At 42.2% G+C, this 24,100-nt stretch overlaps 1 protein-coding gene and 1 non-coding gene across 3 annotated transcripts; one reads left to right on the plus strand and one right to left on the minus strand.

Annotated features, from left to right (window-relative positions):
- Positions 1–7,133: 7,133 nt before the first annotated feature.
- Positions 7,134–7,216, minus strand: TRNAL-UAA (transfer RNA leucine (anticodon UAA)). The gene has a single exon. It is a non-coding gene; the product is annotated as a tRNA-Leu (tRNA).
- A 101-nt stretch (positions 7,217–7,317) lies between these two features.
- LOC125551217 (F-box/RNI-like superfamily protein) lies at positions 7,318–24,060 on the plus strand. 2 transcript variants are annotated; one of them, XM_048714373.2, is made up of 9 exons: positions 7,318–7,725; positions 8,067–8,333; positions 19,545–19,692; positions 19,783–19,951; positions 20,272–20,457; positions 20,818–21,010; positions 21,568–21,644; positions 21,775–21,925; positions 23,546–24,060. In XM_048714373.2, exons 1-9 carry the CDS (start codon positions 7,324–7,326, stop codon positions 23,840–23,842), a joined length of 1,890 nt encoding a protein of 629 aa, XP_048570330.2. In that variant the 5' UTR covers positions 7,318–7,323; the 3' UTR covers positions 23,843–24,060. The 2 variants fall into 2 exon arrangements, with proteins under 2 accessions (XP_048570330.2, XP_048570329.2); XM_048714372.2 differs by having other exon boundaries at positions 19,545–19,951.
- Positions 24,061–24,100: the final 40 nt, after the last annotated feature.

Genomic DNA, 24,100 nt, shown 5'->3' on the forward strand with positions numbered 1-24,100 from the left:
ATAAGATGAACCTTGAAGGCTAGGTGGCAAATGGTAAAACCAATGTTGGGCCTTGCTGGAGGAGTTTTATTCAATGCGAACTATCAAGGGGTTCCCATTATAACCCAACCGCGTGAGGAACGCAAAATCTGGGAATATAACACCGATATGACGGAAACTAGGGTGGCAAGAGTGGAATAAAACACCAGGAATAAGGCCGAGCCTTCCACCCTTTACCAAGTATATAGATGCATTAATTAAATAAGAGATATTGTGATATCCCAACAAATATCCATGTTCCAAACATGGAACAAGCTCCAATCTTCACCTGCAACTAACAACGCTATAAGAGGGGCTGATCAAAGCGGTAACATAGCCAAACAACGGTTTGCTAGGACAAGGTGGGTTAGAGGCTTGGCTTAACAATATGGGAGGCATGATAAGCATGTGGTAGGTATCGCAGCATAGGCATAGCAAAAGAGCGAGCAACTAGGAAGCAAAGATAGAAGTGATTTCGAAGGTATGGTCATCTTGCCTGAAATCCCGCAAGGAAGAAGAACGAGTCCATGAAGAAGACAAACGGACGTAGTCGAACGGATTCTCACAACTCTGGAACGAAACCAAAGCTAACACGAGAAGCAACCCGGAAAGAAGCAAACAACATAATAAACAACCAACACATAATCATGGCATGATGCACAACCAAGTATGATGCATGTCCGGTTTAAATATGCATGACATGGCAAGGGGCACAAACAAAACTACAAGTTAAGTGGAGCTCAATATGCAACGAGTTGCATATTGACGGAACACCACATCAATTATTTAGTTCTCTCTCGGTTAGGTACTCAACAATATTAAATGTTGGTTAACATGGCAAGAGGTGTAGCATAACAAACTATACCATCTAAACAATTTAAATGGGGCCGAATATAATAAACAACAAAACCGGTAAATCCCCATATGCAATTATCAATTTGGTGCAACAACAATTTTAACCAATCTTGAAGTTGTTATCATGATGCGGATGACATGCTCAAGTTTTATGCAATTTTAAGAAAAGTTGACAAGGGCATATCAAGAAGCATTTGTCAACGTGGCGGAAATGAAAAGGGGAGCCACGGCAAAGATAACGAAACGGTGCCACGGCAATGTTCCGGTTCCGGTAACTCGATTGAGATCCCGGTGCAAAGAAAGTGCGACGGGAGCGTGACATGCGATAGAAGGTGGGGTGCTCCCGGTTACCGGGTTCCCACATGACGGTGACAAGGTAAAAGAGGGCAACGTGCACCGACAAATCGAGCACGGTGCAAGCACGAGCATCTCATACATCACACATGCATTCGTTCACGGCGGTCGTCTCGGGGTTATACCTTCGAAGCGTGCGTTATCGGAGCGATTCGGGTCAAGCGGTGTAGAGGAAGTAGTGGAAGTAGACGTTCTCGGACGTCGAGGGAAGTAGTGGTTCACGCGACGGTTGTCGAAGTAGTCGTTCTCGCATGCTCTAGGGTCGACGGTAGAGGTTCTCGCGATCTCAGCGACGGTAGTGGTACATGTATATCGTTCCACGAGTTTCCGTAGACGTTCATGTCGTCGGTGTCAAGGTACTTGGGGTCTTCGGACTTTCCGGTCCCGTTCTTGCAACGGTAGTCATTCATGTTCGTTTCGGAGAGGTACTTGATGACTCCAAACCCTTCGCGGTCGATGGTAGTTGAACTTGATGCTTGTGGTGCATATGTCTTCGTCAACGGTAGTAGTACAAGGTCGTTGTGGGAAGTGGTCGTACTCGCGAACTTGTCGAAACCAGGGTCTCGGTCGTCGGTATAGGTACTTGGTGAAATCCACGGGTGTCAGTAGTTGTACATGGTCTTCGCATTGTAGTCTGACTTGGCGATTCCAAAACGTTCATCGGTAGTGGAACTTGGCGGATTCCACGGAGGCGTCCTTGGGCGTTCCTGGTTGTCGCGTCTTGGCAAAACAAAGGGTATCTTGGCGTCCATGCAACCGGCAGGGGAGGTGATGGCGCTGGGCTCCAGCGAAGCAGGGCGCTGACGAGGAGGCAAAAATGGCGTTGCGGTGGCCTGGTGGTCTTGGACAGCGGCAACGCACAGGAGAAGGAGGAGGGCAGCAGCGGGCAACGGCGTCCATGGGCCTCAACAGCAGGGGGCGCGGCCATGGCGGGGCTTGGCTGCTCGTGGAGGACGGCGAGCGCCGGTAGCAGGTCGAGCTGGAGGAGCTCGGGGCCTCAGGTACAGGAACAGAGGAGCTCAAGGCGCCATGGCAGGGGAACGGTAGCAACGGCGGCAAGAGGTGGTGCGCCATGGTCTGCTGCTGCTCCTGTTGGCGAGGCAGCGAGGCCACTTGGAACCAGAGACGGAGGGAGTCGGCGATGGAGACACTCCAGGCGGCGGCGACGAGCACGGGAGCTCCTCTCCCTGGTGCGAAGCGTGCGGCGGCGCTAGGAGATGAGAGGGAGAGGGTCGGGCGCGATGGAAGGAGGGACCGGCGCGGGATCTAGGCAGCAGAGGGAGGAGGGGCACGGATCGGGAGGCGCGGGCGCTCTCCTGGAGCTCGATGCGTGTGGTGGCGGCGCTGAGAAAAACAGATGGGAGGAGAAGGGAACGAGAGAAAGGGGATCGGGCAGGGAACGAGAGGGAGATAGGCTAGGGTTCAGTCGGGCCTTAGCTATGGGCCGGTGCTGGAGTCTGTGAGGCCCAGGTGGGTAGCAGGGAGAGATGGGCCTAGTGGAGAGGGAGGCGGCGCCTAGGGAGACTGGTGGCTGGGCCTTAGGCCTAGGCTGGGCTTCTCTCTCTCTCTTCTCTTATCTCCTTTAACAGAAAAGAAAATCGAGAGAGGGAAAAGAAGGAGAGGGTTAGGAAAGGATTTTGCGCATAGGGATAATTTCCCCGGACTTGTAAAAATGAGCTTGATCCCGCAAAATAGAAGTGGGCACGCGGTTGAAGTTGAATTCAAACTCATTTGAAATTAATTCCAAATGATTTGAATATGAAGTGAGGTTTTTGAAGGTCCAAAACTGTTGAGCCTTTTGGAGGAGCCTCAAAAAAAGAAGAAATAATTTTCGGCAAGGTTTGGAGATCAACTCGAAGCAGAAAGGCATGGGATTATCTGCACGTGTGTTATGGGTGATTCCAAATTATTGAAATATAATTTATATAGCTTCCTAAAATATTGGGAGAATATGTTGTAAAGAGTAATCACCATAGTGAATATCCCTCGATTTAAATGGATCAAAGATCCATGCCATTTATTTAGTTGAGATGCCAAAAAGACTTATGACATGATGACATGATGCAATGCACATGATGCAACGAACCAAAACGAATCACCTGACAACACCCGGAAACATGGAAGGCATCTGAAGCTCCAGTCTTGAGGCGTTACATGTTAACTGAGTATGTAATAAAGCAACACATGTTCTTACCGGGTCGGGGATTAAGGATTCTTGTTGGTTAAATGAGGCTCCTGAGGTACTAAACAATTGGTGAATGAATAATAAGAGGCTACTGCCCATTGTCTTATTTGTCTTAAAAAGACATTCCACAAATAGGGCCGTTGGCTCTGGGGTTCGAACCCATCATAAAGGTCTTCCCTAAAAGAAAAATGTTAACTAAGTGTGTAATAAAGCAACACATGTTCTTGCCAGGGTCGGTTATTAAGGATTCTTGTTGGTTACAAGAGGCTCCTGAGGTACTGAACAATTGGTGAATGAATAATAAGAGGTTGTTTTCCATTATCTTGTTTGTCTTAAAATAATAGTTTTACTAAAACATATTTAGATGTGACATAGGTATTGCACATCTAAGTCATATATCATTGATCTCACATGAAGATTTGTGTGGATATTTTCCTTTTCTTTTTCTTTTCTTTTCTATGCTTGCTTGTGTTACTTAGATGTGTAATAATTAAGGTACATCTAGATATGTCTTGGACAAACCCGTAAAATAAACATTCCATAATAATTAAGAAAAAAACAAAGCAACACATGTTAACTGAGTATGTAATAAAGCAACACATGTTCTAGACTACCCTCTCAAAAACACATGTTCTTGCCAGGTCAGGGATTAGAGATTCTTGTTTGTTAAAAAACATTCCACAATAATTAGAGAAAAAATAGGGTTGTTGGCTGTGGGGTTCGAACCCGCTCGTACATTTCCATAATAATGAACTAAGTATGTAATAAAGCAACACATGCTCTTGCCTACCCCCGAGAAAAAAAACACATGCTCTTGCCTGATCGGGGATTATGGATACTTGTTTGTTAAAAAACATTCCACAATAATTAGAGAAAACATTCCACAATAATTAGAGAAAACATTCCACTATAATTAGAGAAAAAATAGGGCTAAGGGATTAGGGATTCTTGTTTGTTGAAAAACATTCGGTAATAATTAGAGAAAAATAGGGCTGGTGAAAAAAAACACATGTTCTCGCCTGGTCGGGATTAGGGATTCTTGTTTGTTAAAAGACATTCCACAATAATTAGAGAAAAAATAGGGCTATTGGCTGTGGGGTTCGAACCCACGCGCACATTTTCATAATAATTAACTAAGTATGTAATAAAGTAACACATGCTCTTGCCTACCCTTAGAAAAAAACACATGCTCTTGCCACATCGGGATTAGGGATTTTTGTTTGTTAAAAAACATTCCACAATAATTAGAGAAAACATTCCACAATAATTAGAGAAAAAATAGAGCTAATGGATTAGGGATTCTTGTTTGTTAAAAAAACATTCCACAATAATTAGAAAAAACATCTATACCAATATAAAAAGACCCAAAGGGGCCGATCCAACTAATTTCAGCCATCAAATCATGTCAATCCAATGACATAGACTGCTTCAATGTCAAACACTCAACACGTTTAGTGTGCAGTTAATTTCATGCCAAATATAGTGATAATCACATAATACGAACATAATGTGATGCTTAATATCCGCATGCACTTAATATATTTCCAAATTAACGTGCATTGCACGTACACAATGACTTGTTCCACAATAATTAGAGAAAAAACAGGGCTAGGGGATTAGGGATTTTTGTTTGTTAAAAGACATTCCACAATAATTATAGAAAAAATAGGGGTAGGGGAATCTTGTTTGTTAAAAAATATTTCACAATAATTAGAGAAAACATCTATACCAATATAAAAAGACTCAAAGGGGCCGATTCAAATAATTTCGGCCATCAAATCATGTCAATCCAACGACATAGACTGCTTCAATGTGGAGCGCTTAACACGTTTAGCGTGCAGTTAATTTCATGCCAAATATAATACTAATCACATAATAACATGAACATAATATGATGCTTAATATCCGCATGCACTTGATATATTTCCAAATTAACGTGCATTGCACGTACACAATGACTTGTTCCACAATAATTAGAGAAAAAATAGGGCTAGGGGATTAGGGATTTTTGCTTGTTAAAAAACATTCCACAATAATTATAGAAAAAATAGGGGTAGGGGATTTTTCTTTGTTAAAAACATTCCATAATAATTAGAGAAAAATAGGGGTAAGGGATTTCTGTTTGTTAAAAAACATTCCACAATAATTATAGAAAAAATAGCGGTAGGAGATTCTTGTTTGTTAAAAAACATTCCACAAAAATTAGAGAAAACAACTATACCAATATAAAAACACTCAAAGGGACCAATTCAATTAATTTTGGCCATCAAATCATGTCAATCCAACGACATAAACTGCTTCAATGTCAAGCGCTCAACACGTTTAACGTGCAGTTAATTTCATGCGAAATATAGTGATAATCACATAACAACATGAACATAATATGATGCTTAATATCCGCATACACCTAATATATTTTCAAATTAACGTGCATTGCACGTACACAATGACTTGTTCCACAATAATTAGAGAAAAAATAGCGCTAGAGGATTAGGGATTTTTGTTTGTTAAAAAACATTCTACAATAATTATAGAAAAAATAGGGGTAGGGGATTTTTGTTTGTTAAAAAACATTCCATAATAATTAGAGAAAAATATGGGTAAGGGATTTTTGTTTGTTAAAAAACATTCCACAATAATTATAAAATAATAGGGGCAGGGGATTCTTGTTTGTTAAAAAAACATTCCACAAAAATATAAAAACACTCAAAGGGGCCGATCCAATTAATTTCGGCCATCAAATCATGTCAATCCAACGACATAAACTGCTTCAATATCAAGCGCTCAACACGTTTAGCGTGCAGTTAATTTTATGTCAAATATAGTGCTAATCACATAATAATAATATGATGCTTAATATCCGCATGCACTTAATATATTTTCAAATTAACGTGCATTGCACGTACATAATGACTTGTTCCACACTTCCACAATAATTAGAGAAAAAATAGGGCTAGGAGATTAGGGGTTTTTGTTTGTTAAAAAACATTCCACAATAGTTATAGAAAAAATAGGGATAAGGGATTTTTGTTTGTTAAAAAACCATTCCATAATAATTAGAGAAAAATAGGGTTGCTGGCTGTGGGGTTCGAACCCACGCGCACTTATGTGCAGAAGGGACGCGCACTTAGAGAAAAACACTCAAAGGGGCCGATCCAATTAATTTCGGCCATCAAATCATGTCAATCCAACGACATAAACTGCTTCAATGTCAAGCGCTCAACACGTTTAGCGTGTAGTTAATTTTATGTCAAATATAGTGCTAATCACATAATAATAATATGATGCTTAATATCCGCATGCACTTAATATATTTTTAAATTAACGTGCATTGCACGTACACAATGACTTGTTCCACACTTCCACAATAATTAGAGAAAAAATAGGGCTAGGAGATTAGGGGTTTTTGTTTGTTAAAAAACATTCCACAATAGTTATAGAAAAAATAGGGATAAGGGATTTTTGTTTGTTAAAAAACCATTCCATAATAATTAGAGAAAAATAGGGTTAGAAAAAATAGGGATAAGGGATTTTTGTTTGTTAAAAAACCATTCCATAATAATTAGAGAAAAATAGGGTTAGAAAAAATAGGGATAAGGGATTTTTGTTTGTTAAAAAACCATTCCATAATAATTAGAGAAAAATAGGGTTAGAAAAAATAGGGATAAGGGATTTTTGTTTGTTAAAAAACCATTCCATAATAATTAGAGAAAAATATGGTTGCTGGCTGTGGGGTTCGAACCCACGCGCACTTATGTGCAGAAGATCTTAAGTCTTCCCCCTTAACCACTCGGGCAAACCAGCTAGGACGTGATATTTTTGGTGTAGCCATACTTATATTTGTGTGCCACCAAATCGGGTAGATCCGAATCTACGAGTCACCTGCACTACATATACGGTCGTGCACACTAATGCTTCCACTTCCGCGGCATCTCTTCCCCTCCACCACCTCTAACTTCTTTAAATTCCCTAACTCACTCCGGTCGCTCTTATCTCCGGCGACGCCCGCCGCGATGAAGGGCGCCGACCTGATAAACGTGGCCCTCCCGGAGGAGCTCCTGGAGGACGTGCTCAGACGTGTCGGCGGCGAAAAGCTTGACCTGGACGCCTGCGCCCTCGTCTGCCGCCGCTGGCGCCGCCTCGACCGCGCCACGCGCCGGTCCGCCAAGCTCCCGGCATCCGGGGTTCACGCGGACGAGGTGGTAGGCCTCTTCGTGGAGCGGTTCCCGGCGCTCGCAGACGTCTCCATTGACGAGCGTCTCTCTGCCGACGCCGCCGTGGTCTCCGCTCCTGCGTCTAGATCGCGCCGCCACGTGAGTGACCTCGATCTGATGGCAAAATGTGCGCCTTTTGGTGCGTGCGCTCGCGAATTGTGTGGAATATCGCTCCCTGCAGCTAATTCTTGGATCGAAATCTTGAAGAGCTATAGTTTGACGAAATGTTGCATCTGGTTTATCGGTGATCACATATATATCATCTTTATTATCTGGTTGTACACATTGTAGGTGGCTTGCATTTGCATGACTTAAATACACAGATCCTAGTGTGTATGGGTTATGACATTTTGATCATTTCTCAAGGGACAGCGTTTGTCCACGGACTATCAATGCTGCACAATACGACGGATACACTAAAATACTACTTCTTGATGCAGGTGATTAGCAGTATCCCATCTGGTAGCCGTAGCAGGATGTCCCGGGTACCACGTTTTGCAGGGATTTTATTCCCATTGCCATCGGAACAGACACCCAGTGCTGATGGGATAGAGAGCTTTTGTTTAACTGATGTTGGCTTAACTAGTCTCGCCAGAGGCTGCAAAGGGCTGGAAAAACTAAGTCTAGTATGGTGTTCTGCCATATCTTCAACAGGCTTAGTGAGAGTAGCAGAGAACTGTAAGAAATTGGCTTCTTTGGATATCCAGGTAATTCCGTGCTACTTGTTCTGCACCTTTTGCTTTGTTATTGACTTCACGACCTCTGTGTTTTACCATGTGTGTTCGTAGAAGACATAAACATCAGCCTTTCTATACCCCCCTCTATAAATGGCCCAACATAGAGTTTACACGCATTGTGGTGCGTTGAATGCAATGATATCCTAGGATTGTCATTGAGTTATTATACTTTGCTTTAATCAAAGAAAAACACTTTTGCATTACAAATTTGCAATCGATCCATTTATATGCTTGAATATTTCTCTTCATAATTTTGTTGACAAAATGTGTAAGGCCCCATATGCGGTACTATTCCAAATATAGACTCTTCGACCCCTATCTGGAATAGAAGCTCATATAGTACCGTTGAAACATATGACTTCATAATATACGTGCACTATCATATGTCGTGGACTTTACAAATTGAATATCATTACAATACCACTAGAGAAGATGCGACATAAAGATATGAATAGGGCAATACAAGTGCCAAGAATCAAATTTATTACAATCAGAGACCACTTGGTCCAACACTATTAACACAGCGGAACATAGCATAGTCAGAGTACACACAAAATCCACATTGGCCTAAGAGGCTGGAAAGTAAGCAGGTGATCCCTCCCATGGGTTCCAGTCTGTCACCTGGGATCCACTATTCTATTCGTCGATGTTATCAAACTCAACATAATAGCGACCAGAATCTACATCTCAATTGTAGAAGTAGTTTGCAAGTTGTTGTGACAAGGGTGAGTACAAAGGTACTCAACAAGTCTTATCACCAAGGTACTAGCACTAACAATACAATTTGGTATGAAGGGGATAAGTGATGAAGCTGCAAGCACTAAGCATCAACTACAACTTACGTCTATTAGATATAAGATAAGAGAGCATAATCCAATATAAACTAATATAAGATCTTTTAGATCACTAAGTTTATAGAGGGAGTAGTAATCATCCTATTCACCTGCCTCTATAAACTAATATAAGATCTTTTAGATCACTAAGTTTATAGAGGGAGTAGTAATCATCCTATTCACCTGCCTACGCAAACATAACACTACCTTGTCCTCCCCTTCGTATACCCCATGGCGAGGAGACAATCAAGGTACTCACACATTGGCAAGTTTTAATTATTAGGTTGAAGTTGTTCTATGAACTATTACCAAGCTCCAAGTCATCCATAACCGCGGACACGGCTTTTCGGAAAGATTTAACCTTGCAGGGGTGCACCAATGACCCAATATCCATATTCATTTGCTCTTCCCAACTGGATGCTGCCCATTATAGGCAACCATGTGATGGGATAGAACCATAAGTTCTGAAATGACTCAACACTGTTCTGCACACAACAGACAAGTCTGGGGTCACCTGGTTAGGTGTAACCAAGATCTTAAGTCCGAACGTGACCCCAATCTGGTCCTAACCGTGGGGAGAGGTTGGTGACTAGCTCCTATTCCAAGAATAGCCCCGTGATCAGCTCCGCGTTGCATATAATCCAGTCAAGAGGTGTATACCCACCCTCTAACTGTATGCGGAACAACCAAGCCGAGTGTTAGAGATACGACACGCAATCAAACATGATGAAGAACGAAATCAAACACAGGGACACAAGGATTTAACGTGGAAAACCCCTCCAACACGAAGGGGGCAAAGCCACGGGTGCCAGCCAGCAAATCTTCAATATATTGAGGGAGGTTACCAAAGTCGGGGATTTACAACTGATCAACTTTAGTGGTAGATTGGGCAATTACTGGCTGCAAAATTGCCCTCCAACTCACGACACAACCACCAACAGTGAACACATGACTTGTAAGGGACCTCCTCTTGTCCAAATCGTTGGAAGCAAAATCTGAATCCAGGTAGCCAGCTAGTCCCTCACCTGATGAGGAACACTAGATGAGAAGAAAGAAAACACATGCCAGATCTGTTTGGCTACTTCTAGATGCTTCCACTCTAGTGTAGTATTTCTTTCCTTTTCTTTTCTATCCTACCTACTGTTTTCTAGAGTCTTCTAGTTGTGAGTAGCTATGAGTAGAATGGTAAAACTTACATAATGTTTTCTAGAGTATTCCAGCTATAAGTAGAAGTATGTGAAGGCTTCCCAAAGCCCTATAAATAGAGGTCCTCACCTCTACTTTGCACCCAGACTATGTACCCCTACCTATAATAGAATTTGTTGTTCTTATCTAAGATCTTGGAGTAGATCTTGTGCCCTAGGAGTTCTGGATTGAACTCTTGCTGCCCTATCAGCCTACATTCGCCTCTAGAGCGATATCTAGCGCAGCACGTTGAAGCTGTTCCTTCAACACTTGTGCTGTACACATTGTAGCAGCAAGGTGGAGTTGCTCCTCCACAACCTTGTGCTGCTTCATCACCAGTCCTGCCGAATTTCAAACAAGCATTGGAAGTGCCACGAAGGTACCTGGAAATTCTGGACAACCTTCCGCTGTTCTTTACCAGGGTTAGCCATGAATCTACTAACCAGACTCATTGCAAATGATAAATCAGGCTGAGAACACACCATGACATACATTAAAGAACCGACAACACTAGAATATGGAACTCTTGACATATACTCAAAATCTTCATCCGTACTAGGACATTGAGAAGATGATAATTTGAAATGAGGAGCAATGGATGCACTTACTGGCTTAGCATCATGCATGTTAAAACGATGAAGAACTTTCTTAATGTAACTCTGCTGACTAAGAAATAACAAACCAGAATTTCTGTCCCTGGTAATCTCCATACCTAGAATTTTCTTAGCAGCACCAAGATCCTTCATCTCAAACTCACTACTTAACTATGCCTTTAAAGCAGTGATCTCTTTCTTGCCCTTGGCAGCAATTAACATATCATCAACATATAACAGCAAGTATATAGGTGATCCATCAACAAATTTAATGTAAACACAACTATCATATGCAGACCTCTTAAATCCATGTGCTATCATAAATGAATCAAACCTTTTATACAGACCGTTTCAAATCATATAGTGACCTCTTTAACTTGCAAACAAATTTCTCCGCTCCACTCATCAGAAGTTAGCCTTTATCTTTATACTTGAATTTGGATCATAACATAACACCGAGAAAACCAGGTTGTAGTCAGGACATAGTCTGTCGTCTAAGGAAAAAATGAAGAGCCCCCCCCCCCCCCCCCCTCTCCCATAAAACCTCCCACAAGCAGTTAGCGTGCCCATTCATGGAACAAAATAACAAGATCCCATTCTAGGTTGGTTCAAGTGGAACAAAACACCAAGACATAAGGCCCGGCATACCACCGTTGCCATTTGCGTACATTTTAATTATCTCCAAAAGCATATCACAAAGTGACCCATGGTAACATAAGCATAACCCAAGTACAGCATGGCATAAGACCTGACTCGGCACCACCCTAAGCATGCATACTTAGCAGGTTAAGCAAGCAATAACATAGGAAGTAACAAGCTTTGCTAGGAAGTCGAAGTAGAAGCTTTATCATGGCAAGATAAATGGCTTGATGGTGGATAGGTAACGAGGTAACCAAGAAAGCATCGCAAAAACTATTCCAAGTGAAGCTAGTACAAGTATCCAAGGTAATGATCATCCTTGTCTGATAGCCTGGTGATAGGTCTGCTCCTCTGAAGCATCCTCGAAGGTAATCTTATACAGTTATACTCAACCTCGGTTCAGGACTCTTAACGGAAAGAAGCAAACACCGGAAAAAAGGAAAGTAAGGTAAAAATACATTCATGGTTGATGCACAAGCATATGCATGCAATACATGTTTGAGAGGATGTAATAGGAGCTAACTATCTAGGCATGTTAAATGGAGTGTTGTATCATTAGTGGAATGATTCAATAGTGTCACTTCATGTGCAATTAAGTGTTACATTTGAATTACTATAGGTCAGGAGGTATAAGTTGATTTAACATGGCATAATCAGATTCCTTACATTTTTTAATTACATTTTTTTAATAGAAATGCACATAAAGTTTATTAGAAATGGATTCATGAAGCTCAAGTTATGATTGAAACAAGTTTTGGAAGGGTTTTGAACAAAACAGAATGGAATTTGAAGTCCGTGAATCAACTTGGAAAACTAAGAACATTTCTGGACTCCTTGTGTTGAGCTGATCAAAATGGACCTAAAGTTTGCTCTATTTGGATATAAGATGCTCAAGATATGATTAGAAACATTTTGAGGGTCATTTTTGCAAAACAGAACAGGACAGAAATTTGGATTGCCTAAAATTGAAATCCAAGTCAGGAATGGGTTTCTCACATCTTGCTGACTGAAATACATATAAAGTTTGTTCAAAATGGTGTCGGCGTACGACAATCTATGGGACCAGAGTGGGCCCCTTTCAGTTTGGCAAGGGGACACAACACACAAAGAGCAGAATCAACCATGCATAGCACACAAAGATTTACCCAGGTTCAGGCCGCAGTGATGCGTAAAACCCTACTCCTGCTTTGATGGATTAAGTATTATGAGCCCTGTGTTACAGTGAGCGCAACCATGCCGACAAAGTGCTCGGGGGTGTTGCTAGCTACTACAAATGGACGGGATTTCCCCCTTTGTAAAGGTCGCCATGGGCCTTCTTTTATAGAGCAAGGGGTCACCAACAGTGGCAAGATGGTAATTACATGATGATAGTGGCTACATTGTTATCATACCTATCAATGACTGACTTAGGACAAACACATTTAATGCACTGTTAGTTGTCACTCTACATTGGATGCTGGCAAGGGAGCTCCGCTCCACTTGTACCGCTGTCCCATCTACCTTTTATTATTGTGACACGCCCGTGGACAGGTGTCAGTAAAGTTGTTCTCCAAGCGGTGGATCGCCACGTGCCCTGATAACCTCTACCTAACCGCCTGCGTGCCCGCCACTTCTCGGCAGACTCCTGACAGGTGGGTGACAGGTGGGTGCGGGCGAAGCGGTGGATGGGACCTTAGGCTTGCCGGCTCTGAGCTTGCCGGCAAAGTGGAATGCTTGCTTCCTGGGAAGGCCTGCTTCCCGGCAATCTTGATCTTGACCTTGAGGTACTCTTTTAGTACTTCTCGATGACCTGCCTCGAGGCCTTCTTCACGGTATTATTTCGCCATTTCTTGAGTACTTTGAGATGGACTCGTCTCTGCCATATTCTTTCTGGCATGGAGGTTGTAACTTACCGGTGTGTGGTCAGGGGCAGTGAACACCCAAAGTTCACTACACCAACAAATGGAGTTGTAGAACTCAAGTTATGATTTACCAAAGTTTGAAAGGCTTTTGAGCAAGTTCAAATTTGAATTCAAAATCTAGGGTTCAAATTTGAAAACTAATGATAGATTTGAAATGCTCATATTTTTCTGATCCAAATAGATATAAAGTTTGTCAAATTTGGACAAGGGAATTAAAAGACACAAGCATCTGAAAGTTGAAAGTATTTGAATAATTCTGGAATTGATTTTAATAATTCAGAATAAATGAAACAGAAACTTTTATAGATAGGCCATGCTAGCCACTTAGACTGACTTGTGGGCCTAAGGGGTGCTGATGCATGCGCCGACGCAACAGTGGGTGAAGAGGCGTTTATCACCGAGGCGGCCGCTAGCCAGATAGGATGACATGTGGGGCTAGGTGCCACGTGTGCAAGCAGCCAGATAGAACGACATGTGGGGCTAGGTGCCATGTGTGTGCTATCAGTCCCGGCCGGCCTTGGACCCACATGTTAGTGAGATGATTAAATCACAGAAAGGGGGTGCGCTTATGAGCGATGCGGGAAGCGAACTCGCGACCCGTTGTTCTGTTTCGAAGGAACGAACCAAATGAGCTAGATGTGTGCAAGTGATAGGAATGAGATCTCGTTGGTTTTGAACCAACTCGCTGATGTTTCGCCCGCGGTGACCAAACAGAGGTGGATTAGCTCGTCGAAATGGATTCTCCGACGACTGAAGTGCCTCGTGGCGTGCTCCTTTGAAGGAGGGAAATGAGATGCTTCCTCCGGTGCTACGCACACAACCAAACGGCGATGGATACGTCGCCGGGGACGAGGGGAAGCGGAGGAGCTCTCAGGCGTGTGTAGTTGTAACGCCCCAGCCAAACCCACCAGTTCCTGGTTGTTGTGCCTGACTACCACCTAGGATCTAGACTGGTCCCACAAGATTACCACCTAGGATCTAGATTGGCCCCACAGACCAACACTAGACTTTCCTGTGCACTTTGTCCTCAAATTTCTAGTTGGTCACCTAGGATCTAGGACAAAGTGCTCACTTGGGTTTTGTGCGCACCCGGGATCAACTTCCCCGTCGGCCACCCATTCTCAAATTGCTCCAAGCCAAGCACGCTTAAATTTGAGGTTCCTTTCGGATGGGCTCCCGAAAAAGAAGGTGCACCTTGTTGATATTGGTAGTCTTATCATTCATATTAAGTCAGGATGTCACATACAACCCCACTCAAAGGAACCGACGTCCTCGTCGGCCTAGCAGGAACGTTCCCTCTTGGCATACGTATGTGTGTCCAGTCCGGCATATGTGCCATGCCATGTGCCACGACGAGCACACACGCCATGCGCCACATGCCCGCACACGCCTGTGTAACCGCGAGGGTCGGGTCTGTCCACTCCAGTCGTCGGCAGGAAGCATGAGGTGGCCGAGGCCTCACACCCGCGTGCCATGACTTCTCCTCTGCCTACTGGCTGGAGGTTGAAGACGAATGTGCCCCCATGGGCTGGGTAGGTTTCTCTCCTGGGCATGCTTCTCTCATGGTCCAGGCAGCTAAACATGTAAGGCTTTCATCCTTTCTATTTTCTATTGCATGTTTTTATTTCAAATTTGCTTAAATTTATTTGGGGATCAAATAAATTCCAAACCTTCTGAAATTTAATGTGTCAACTATGGACCCTTCCAAGTTTACATGTGAAATTTCTGGATTTTTGAACTATGTATTCTAATAGCCCCATCCAAACCCATCAGTTCTTCCGTTGTGCCAGGCTACCACCTAGGATTTAGACTGGCCCTACAGACCAACACTAGTCTTTACTGCACACTTTGTTCTCACTCGTGCGCACCCGAGATCAACTTCCTAGTCGGCCACCCATCCTCAAAGCACGCTAAACTTTGAGGTTCCTTTCAGGTGGGCTCCCGGAAAAGAAGGTGCACCTTGTTGATATGAGTAGCCTATCATTCCTATTAAGCCGGGATGTCAACGGTGCTAGAGCTCGAGATTGAGCTAAGAAACGTGCTAGATTTAGACTAGGACACATACAAACTTGATGGTGTAAACGGTGCAAGTAGAGGACCACCGGAACTACTCCGATGACGAGGTGATGCGACGGTAGTGTTCGGCTAAACATAGCAAAAGGTGCTAGAGGACGAAATCGAGCGCGCAAGGAGGGGTTTTGGAGAGGAGCTCACCACGAACACAGTGGTGTGCTCGGCTCGCCGGGAAGTGGACGGAGTCGCCTGAATTTGATGAAGACAACGATGGCCCGAAGAGGAAGAAGATGACGATTGCAGCGGCTGTAGATGATCTCCGGTCGAGGCAGGGCACGTAGGGGAAGTAGTCGACGCCACTGTTCGCTTGGACAGGGCGGCGAGGCTCAAAGACGACGGTGTTCATGTGGGCAGGAGGTTTGTCAAGATATAGAGGGGCAGTAGGTTTGTCAAGAAGGTGAAGAGGTGGTATGTGTGATTCAGTGTCTCCTATGTTCCACACCACAACCTGATGACGCACGATGGCAGAAAATATTTGAGAGCAAATGCACGGTGAATGGCAAGGTATGCAAATTACTGATTGATAGTTGCAGCTGTGAGAATCTCATCTCCCAGAAGTTGGTGAACCATTTAAAGCTTGAAACTCATGATCATCCAAACCCCTACATTATTGGGTGGATCAAGAAATGAGTGAACATGATATATTGAAGGAGAAAGTGGAGGAATTGCTGCAAAAGGGGCACATTCGAGAAAGTATTAGCCCATGTGCTGTACCAGCCCTGCCACGCCAAACAAAGATGGATCTTGGCGCATGTGTATGGACAGTAGACCCATGAATAAGACCACCGTAAGGTATAAAGTCCCTATTCCCCGTTTGGATGATATGTTGGATCAGCTTACTGGAGCAAGAGTGTTCACAAAGGTAGTTTTAAGAAGCGGATATCATCAAATTCGTATCAGACCCGGGGATGAATGGAAAACAGCCTTCAAGACAAAGGAATGGTTGTTTGAATGGCTAGTCATGCCATTTGGACTTTCAAATGCACCAAGTACCTTTATGCACTTGATGAATCAAGTCCTTCAACCCTTCTTATCCCACTTTGTTGTGGTCTATTGCGATGACAACTTGATCTATAGCAGGAATGAGGATGAACACTTTGATCACATTCGGAAGGTGCTAGAAGTACCAAGGGAAAATGAACTCTACGTCAACTTGAAGAAATGTGTTTTCGTGCATACACAACTTTTCCCCCTAGGATTTGTATAACATGCATCGGTATTCATGTTGATGATTCTATGGTTGAACCAATCTGAGAATGGCCAACTCCGAAGACCATTTCTGAGGTAGAAGTTTTCATGGCCTTGCAATTTTCTATAGGCGATTTGTGAAGAATCTCAACACTATCATGGCACCAATTACTAGAAAGGAAAGTTCCAATGGACAAAAGCGGCTAAAGTTAGTTTCGATGAGATCAAACAAAAACTATCACAAGCTCTTGTCTTGGTGCTACTTGATGGCAACAGGACTTTTGAGTTGGATTGTGATGCAAGTGGAGTAGGCATTGGAGCTGTTCTATCTCATGAAAGGAAGCCCATTGCTTTCTCTAGTGAGAAGTTAAGGGAAGCTAGACAAAAATGGAGTACCTATCAGCAAGAATTGTATGCCGTTTTTAGAGGTTGAAAACTTGGGAAGTCTATTTACTGCCTAAAGAGTTCATTGTTTATAGTGACCATCAATCCTTGAAGCATTTTATAAATCAAAAGCATGTTGATCGCATGCTAGCAAGATGGGCAACATATCTGGAGAGGTTTAACTATCTCATTGTGCATAAATCTGGAACAACTAACCGGGTGGCCGATGCTTTGAGTCATCGTGCCTGCCTCTTGACTTCTTTTGAAGCTGAACTTCTAGGCATGGATCAAATAAAGGAGTTGTATGAGGATGACGAAGACTTTGGCCATGTTTGGGTAAAGCACATCAGGGGCCAGTCATTAGATGATGACTATTTCATGTAGGATGTTTATCTCTTAAAAAATGATTGTTTGTGCATCCCAAGGCCTTTTTTGCGTGACAAACTAATTAGAGAACTCCATTCAAGTGATCTTAGTGGCCATGTTTGACGGGACAAGACTGTCGCTAACCCGGAAGCTCGTTACTTTTGGTCACAACTAAAGAGAGATGCTGGAAAGTTTGCTCAGCGGTGCCCCATATGTCAAACCTGTTGTTACTCCATGAAGTTTGACCGAAAGAATAGGTTTGCCACATGATGAGCATATGTTGTCTTGCGGCATGGGATGAATTGAGCCATTTTAGATAATCCATTCGCGACCACAAACACAACATCACTCCCTTGTCTTGTTCTTGGCAAGCCCAATACGAAGTCCATAAAGATGTCCTCCCATGGAGTTTCAAGTTGGTGATAAGGTGATGATTTCTCCTTTTACAATCAGCAAGTTTGACCGAAAGAATAGGTTATACATGCCTTTGCCTCCGAAAAAAGGAGAGATCATTCCAAGTTGGTGATAAGGTGATGATCTACCTCCGAAAAAGGCTGCCTTTAGGTGTTAAAGGTAAGCTTAGGCAGCGAAGTTATGGGCCCTTCTCTATTATGACAAAGATAAATGAGAATGCTTATGGGATAGATCTTCCAAGTGATGTGGGTATATCAAGCACTTTCAACGTTGCGGACTTGACTCTCTACCATCCAGAAGAAGCGCTCTATGAAGATAACTCGATGTCGAGTTCCAAACAACCAGGGGAGAATGATGAGGAACAATAGATGAGGTCGATACTTCTATTGTAGTCTAGTATTTCTTTTCTTTTCTCAACCCTAGATATTGTTTTCTAGAGTCTTCTAGCTATGAGTAGTGATGAGTAGAATGGTGAATCTTAAGTAATGTTTTTTGGAGTGTTCTAGCCATAAGTAGAAGTGAGATGTGAAGGCTTCCCAAAGCCCTATAAACAGCGGTCCTCACTACTCAAGTTTGTAACCAGACTATGTACCCACTACCTATAATAGAACTTGTTGTTCTTATCTAATATCTTGGACTAGATCTTGTGCTCTAGGAGTTTTGGATTGAACTCCTGCTGCCATATCAGCCCATCCCCGCCTCTAAAGCGATATCTAGCACAACACGTTGAAGTTGTTCCTTCAACACTGGTGCCTTACACATTGTAGCACCAAGGTGAAGTTGCTCCTCCACAACCTTGTGCTGCTTCAAGGAGAGGAAAGGAAAGAGGGATGGATGAGGACGCCACAGACGTCGAGGGGGTGCTTTATAGGGAGGTTGTGACGGTGTGTAGCAAGTGGCCGTCACCATCGGCTCATGGCATGTGCACACGCCCTCTGTCTTGCATGCGATGAATTGAAACAGTGACAACGCTTACAGTTTTGCTGGTGGGTTGGGCCGGCTTAGGTAAGTGGAAGGTTGGCCTTTCTGTTTTATTCCTTTTCCTTTTCTATTTAGAATAGGAAAAGAAAAGAAGAAAACAAATGAATGGCCAGAGATGAAATAAATGATGGAATATTTTATATAGGCCCTATGATTTATACAAATGCCCACAAAATTGATTCTATCAATTTTGGAAAAGTTTGAATTCAAATTCATTTGGTGCAAGATCAAAGTGTGCAAAATTTATGAGAATTTTATGGAAGGCTTGTAATGTGATAAGAAAGCCATATGCAAAGTTGTGAAACAATTGGAAAAGTTTAATTTTGAAAAGATTCAAATCATTTGCAAATTGGATTTGAATTGAAGCAATTGTTTAAAATAGTTGCTGGCCTTGAAAAATGTTTTTGAAACCTTGGATATTTTTAATATGCCACATATTGCTTAAAAGATTAATGACATTGATGATGACATGAAATGCAAAACTATTTATTAAATAAAATGAACAAGATAATGCTAGGGTTTGTTGCACTTGGGCTGTTAGAAAGTACATACATTTCTTTTCTTGAGCAGTCTTAGTATCAATTCCTACTTTTGGACAAAATGTGAACGGAAACTTATCTGCAGGCTTGCTATATTGGAGATCCAGGACTAGTTGCTATTGGGGAAGGCTGCAATCTACTTAACAATTTGAGCTTGCGCTTTGTTGAAGGCGCAACAGATGAAGGCTTGATTGGATTAATAAAGAGCTGTGGACAATCACTGCTCTCTCTTGGTATTGCTAATTGTGCTTGGATAACTGATGCATCTTTGCGTGCTGTTGGATCCCACTGTCCTAACCTTGAAATCCTGTCACTGGAATCAGAACTTGTTAAGAATGAAGGAGTGATTTCTATTGCTAAAGGATGTCACTTCTTGAAAAATTTGAAGCTGCAATGTATTGGTGCTGGCGATGAGGCCCTAGAAGCTATTGGTTCATGCTGTTCATTACTAGAGATTTTATCGCTAAATAACTTTGAAAGATTCACAGACAGGTACTCAGTATATTTTCACTTTAATCTGTTGAGGCACAAACTCCATTTTTGTTTCAAATATGTGTTTTGTTATTTATTAAATATCTATTTGGACTTTCTAAGATATTTTGTTATCCTTTATATGATTCTCAATTTGATGAATGCTACATTGTGGGCGTTGCTGAAGTACTTTACTAGGATTTAGGAATTCATATTTGTTGTTTCCCGTTGAATTGGATTTCTTACTGTAGGTATTGGCCCTCTGTTGTTGCCAACTTTTGCTTTTTCTGTTACTTTTGTAGGTCTCCTGATGGTTTGCTGACTTCCTTTTGGATTTGCAGGAGCCTTTCTTCCATCGCGAAAGGGTGCAAGAATCTTACAGATCTTGTTCTCAATAATTGCCTGTTACTAACTGATAGAAGCCTTGAATTCGTAGCACGCAGCTGCAAAAAAATAGCACGTCTTAAGATCAATGGTTGTCAGAATATGGAAACTGCTGCACTGGAGCACATTGGACGATGGTGCCCGTATGTTTTTGTTGAGAACTCGATTTGTTAAAAGTTCCCTTTTTTCAATTGATGTTTTATGTAGATTGATTATCCAATATTAATTAAGTGGGATGTAGTTCAAGTAGGGGAATTAGTATGGTACAAAGAATTATTGTTAAAAGGAATATGTTAGAAAACTGCGTCTGTGAAATAACTGCAAGTTGGTTCGCTATTATGACATTTACAACAAAAGCATGGGCTATCCTAGTTTGCAACTTTGCGAAAAGTAATTATTTCACATTACTATGTTAGTGTTATTAAGTTACCTGCACTTTTTATCTATATATGATTCTTCTTTTGTGTGTTAATGGTACATGCTTTCTCATCTTATGAAAGCAGGGGCCTTTTGGAACTCTCTCTAATTTACTGCCCAAGGGTCCGGGATACTGCATTTCTGGAGCTTGGTAAAGGCTGCACCCTTCTCCAGTCTCTTTATTTAGTTGACTGTTCAAGAATAGGTGATGATGCTATGTGCCACATAGCTCAAGGTTGTAAGTACTTGAAAGAAATTTCCATTCGACGTGGTTATGAGGTAATTTCCAAGTCTGCATCAATTTAAGCCTAGCATGTATTGAGACAGATGGGACCTTTTTGCGTATGTGCAATTTATGTTCTAATTCTGTTTGGGAAAATTTTGTTTTTGCTACTCAAGATTTTGCCAATTTTCCTTATGCCACTCTAGATTTTGACATTTCACTTTTGCCACTCTTAGCTTTTGACAATTATCACAATTGTCATTCTGTGGCATAAATTTTTTTTAGAGTGGCAAAAGTGAAATAAAATTATTTTGCTTTTGCCACAGAATGTCAATTGGATAATTGTCAAAAGATAAGAGTGGCAAAAGTGAAATGTCAAAATCTAGAGTAGCATAAGGAAAATTGGCAAAAACTAGAGTGACTAACAAAATTTCCCCATTCTGTTTGGCACAGTTTTCTGCTTTATGCCTTCTAATGCAATTGGTTGCTTCTGAAATACATTTCTGGAGTATGAAATAGGGCGTGTTTAGATGGACATCATGATATTGTTACATGTGGATTTGAAGTCCAGAATCCTGATTTGTTTGGTTGATTGAATTCTTTTGGTACGAAGGTAGGAGACAAAGCATTGATATCAATTGCTGAGAATTGTAAATTACTTAAGGAGTTAACGCTCCAATTTTGTGAGAGGTAAATACTACCATGCATTTATCCTGTTTTTTTATTTATCTTGCCCATGTATATCATTTACTGAAGTACTTCTCCATCATGATAGGTTTGACATCTCAGTTTGTGAATTTTGTTTCAACTTTCTTTTCAGGGTATCTGATACAGGGCTGGCTGCAATTGCTGAAGGTTGCTCTCTTCAAAAGTTAAACTTGTGCGGGTGCCAATTAATCACTGATAATGGACTGGCTGCCATTGCGAGAGGATGTGGTGATCTTGTCTTTCTGGACATAAGTGTTCTCCCGGTACATACTTTGACACTGAATTTACTGTACTATCAATCATCAATAAATTGAGTATGAGAATAGCCTTTAGTTCACTTCTTCAAAACATCAAACTAGGTTTGGGAAACAGTCGAAAATTGGCTGGTAAGACCATTTAGCTTGATTTCACAAAGAGAAAATGTGCTCCTCGTGATTTGATCGGACACATGGTCTTTCGTGGTGTGGGAAACCTGTTAATAAATTGCCCTAGCACAAGTCATTAGGAGTCTTAATTAAAATTATGTCCATTTTTACCTGAAGAAACCAGAATGGCAGTATGATGCTAGACCTTGACTGGATACAACCCAGAATTCAGTCTTACATCCAGGTTCTGTTATATACTCCCTCCGTCCCAAAATAAGTGTAGGGAGTAGGAAACTTCAAGAGTACCTTGTCTTCATAATTGTTGGGTTTAGATTTACAAGTTAAATATACTCCCTCCGATTCGAATTAATTGACGCAGCCTCTATACAATGTAAATTTTAAAAACAGTGAAACATAAAAAAGTATATGTAAACAAACAGACAAACAAAAGTTTTTGTAGCTCAGGAAAATATGACAGAATTTGAGATACCAATATGAGCTGTTCAAATATGAAGTATGTTGGTCATCAAAAGGAAATGAAGTATGTCATGGTATGAACTCTTCTGCATCACCCAGCATAGAAATGTTGCCTTGTATGCAAGGGATCAACAATGCCTCAGTAAGTCTGGTTGCCCTCAACGTGAGGGAACAGCAGCATCTTGTGTAAGTGTAGGTATTCAAAATTTTAAGCCACAAGGCGCAGTCCTCGGTTTGACTCTCTCCCCCATGGATTTCATGGTTTGGAAGGTTTGGGCGCCCCCAAAGGTTAAGTTCTTCGCATGGCTAGCCTTGCAAGGCCGGATTTGGACCACCGATCGTTTGGAGCGCCAAGGTTGGCCAAATTGTGGCCTATGCCCTCTTTGCAAAAGAGAACAAGAAATGGGCATCCACCTCTTCGTCAAATGCTGTTTCACCATGAGGCTTTGGAACATGGTCATCGCAAAATATGGGCTCGTGCACATGGACACCACCGTTTGGCATCTTCATGAGTCGCTCTTCGATTGGTGGGATAGGAGAACCGACATGACAAATCCCAACAGGAGAGCTATGGCTTCCCTCACCATGCTAGTGTCTTCGACAATATGGAACGAGTGGAATGCTAGGATCTTCAGGCACAAGAGCGCGCCGCCCCCAATCCTCCTCAAAATAGTTACCGATGAGGCTAGCCTTTGGGTTACCGCCAGTGCTAAGAAACTAGGGAAAATTCTATTAAGCGAGTAATTGCCATGCTGTGTGGGGTGGGGTCCTGTAACCAACTTAAACTCTATTCTCCTCTCATTTAATAGATGAGGCAAATCTTTTGCCTCTGTTTCGATTTTTTTAAGCCACTGAACTGGAACCAGCACTGTGAAGGAATCCAGCGCTAATCTTAATAGATTGTGTTTATTTTTGAAGAAGTGGAAAGGTCCAATGTTACAGTTATTTTGTATTTTCATACCCAGTCCTCCATCTTTAGTAAAAGCTTGCACTATTTTCGTATTGTATTATCTTTGTTGATGATTTGGTTGCAAACTGCAGATGACAGGGGACATGGGGCTGGCAGAGATTGGCCAAGGCTGTCCCCAGATTAAAGACATTGCACTCTCGCACTGCCCAGGGGTCACCGATGTTGGTCTGGGACACCTGGTCAGGGGGTGCTTACAGCTGCAGTCATGCCAGCTGGTGTACTGCAAGCGAGTGACCAGCACCGGAGTGGCGACGGTCGTCTCGAGCTGCTCTAGGTTGAAGAAGCTCCTCGTTGAGGAGGCAAAGGTCAGTGAGAGGACACGTCGGAGGGCAGGACCCATCTTATCATTCCTCTGCTCTGGGCTTTAGCTTTAGCTTGAAAAGAGAGGGAGAGAGAAAAATGCTGTTGTATAAAAGTCCTTTGTTTTACAAAGCGGCTGCAGCTTAAACCTTAACAGTACCTTGAGCAAAACAAAGAAAGAAAGAAAGAAATTGTTGTATGAAACTCAAAAGTGTTGAACCATCAACTGTATGAATTCAGAGTGATAAACGGAACAAGTCAATTGATGAATTGTTTTGCTTGTGTATACTCCCTCGTTTTAGAGATTTCAATATGAACTACATACA

The sequence above is a fragment of the Triticum urartu genome, chromosome 4A (genome assembly GCF_056163025.1).
Source record: "Triticum urartu cultivar PI428250 chromosome 4A, HENAU_Tu73, whole genome shotgun sequence".
Lineage (NCBI taxonomy): Eukaryota > Viridiplantae > Streptophyta > Magnoliopsida > Poales > Poaceae > Triticum > Triticum urartu.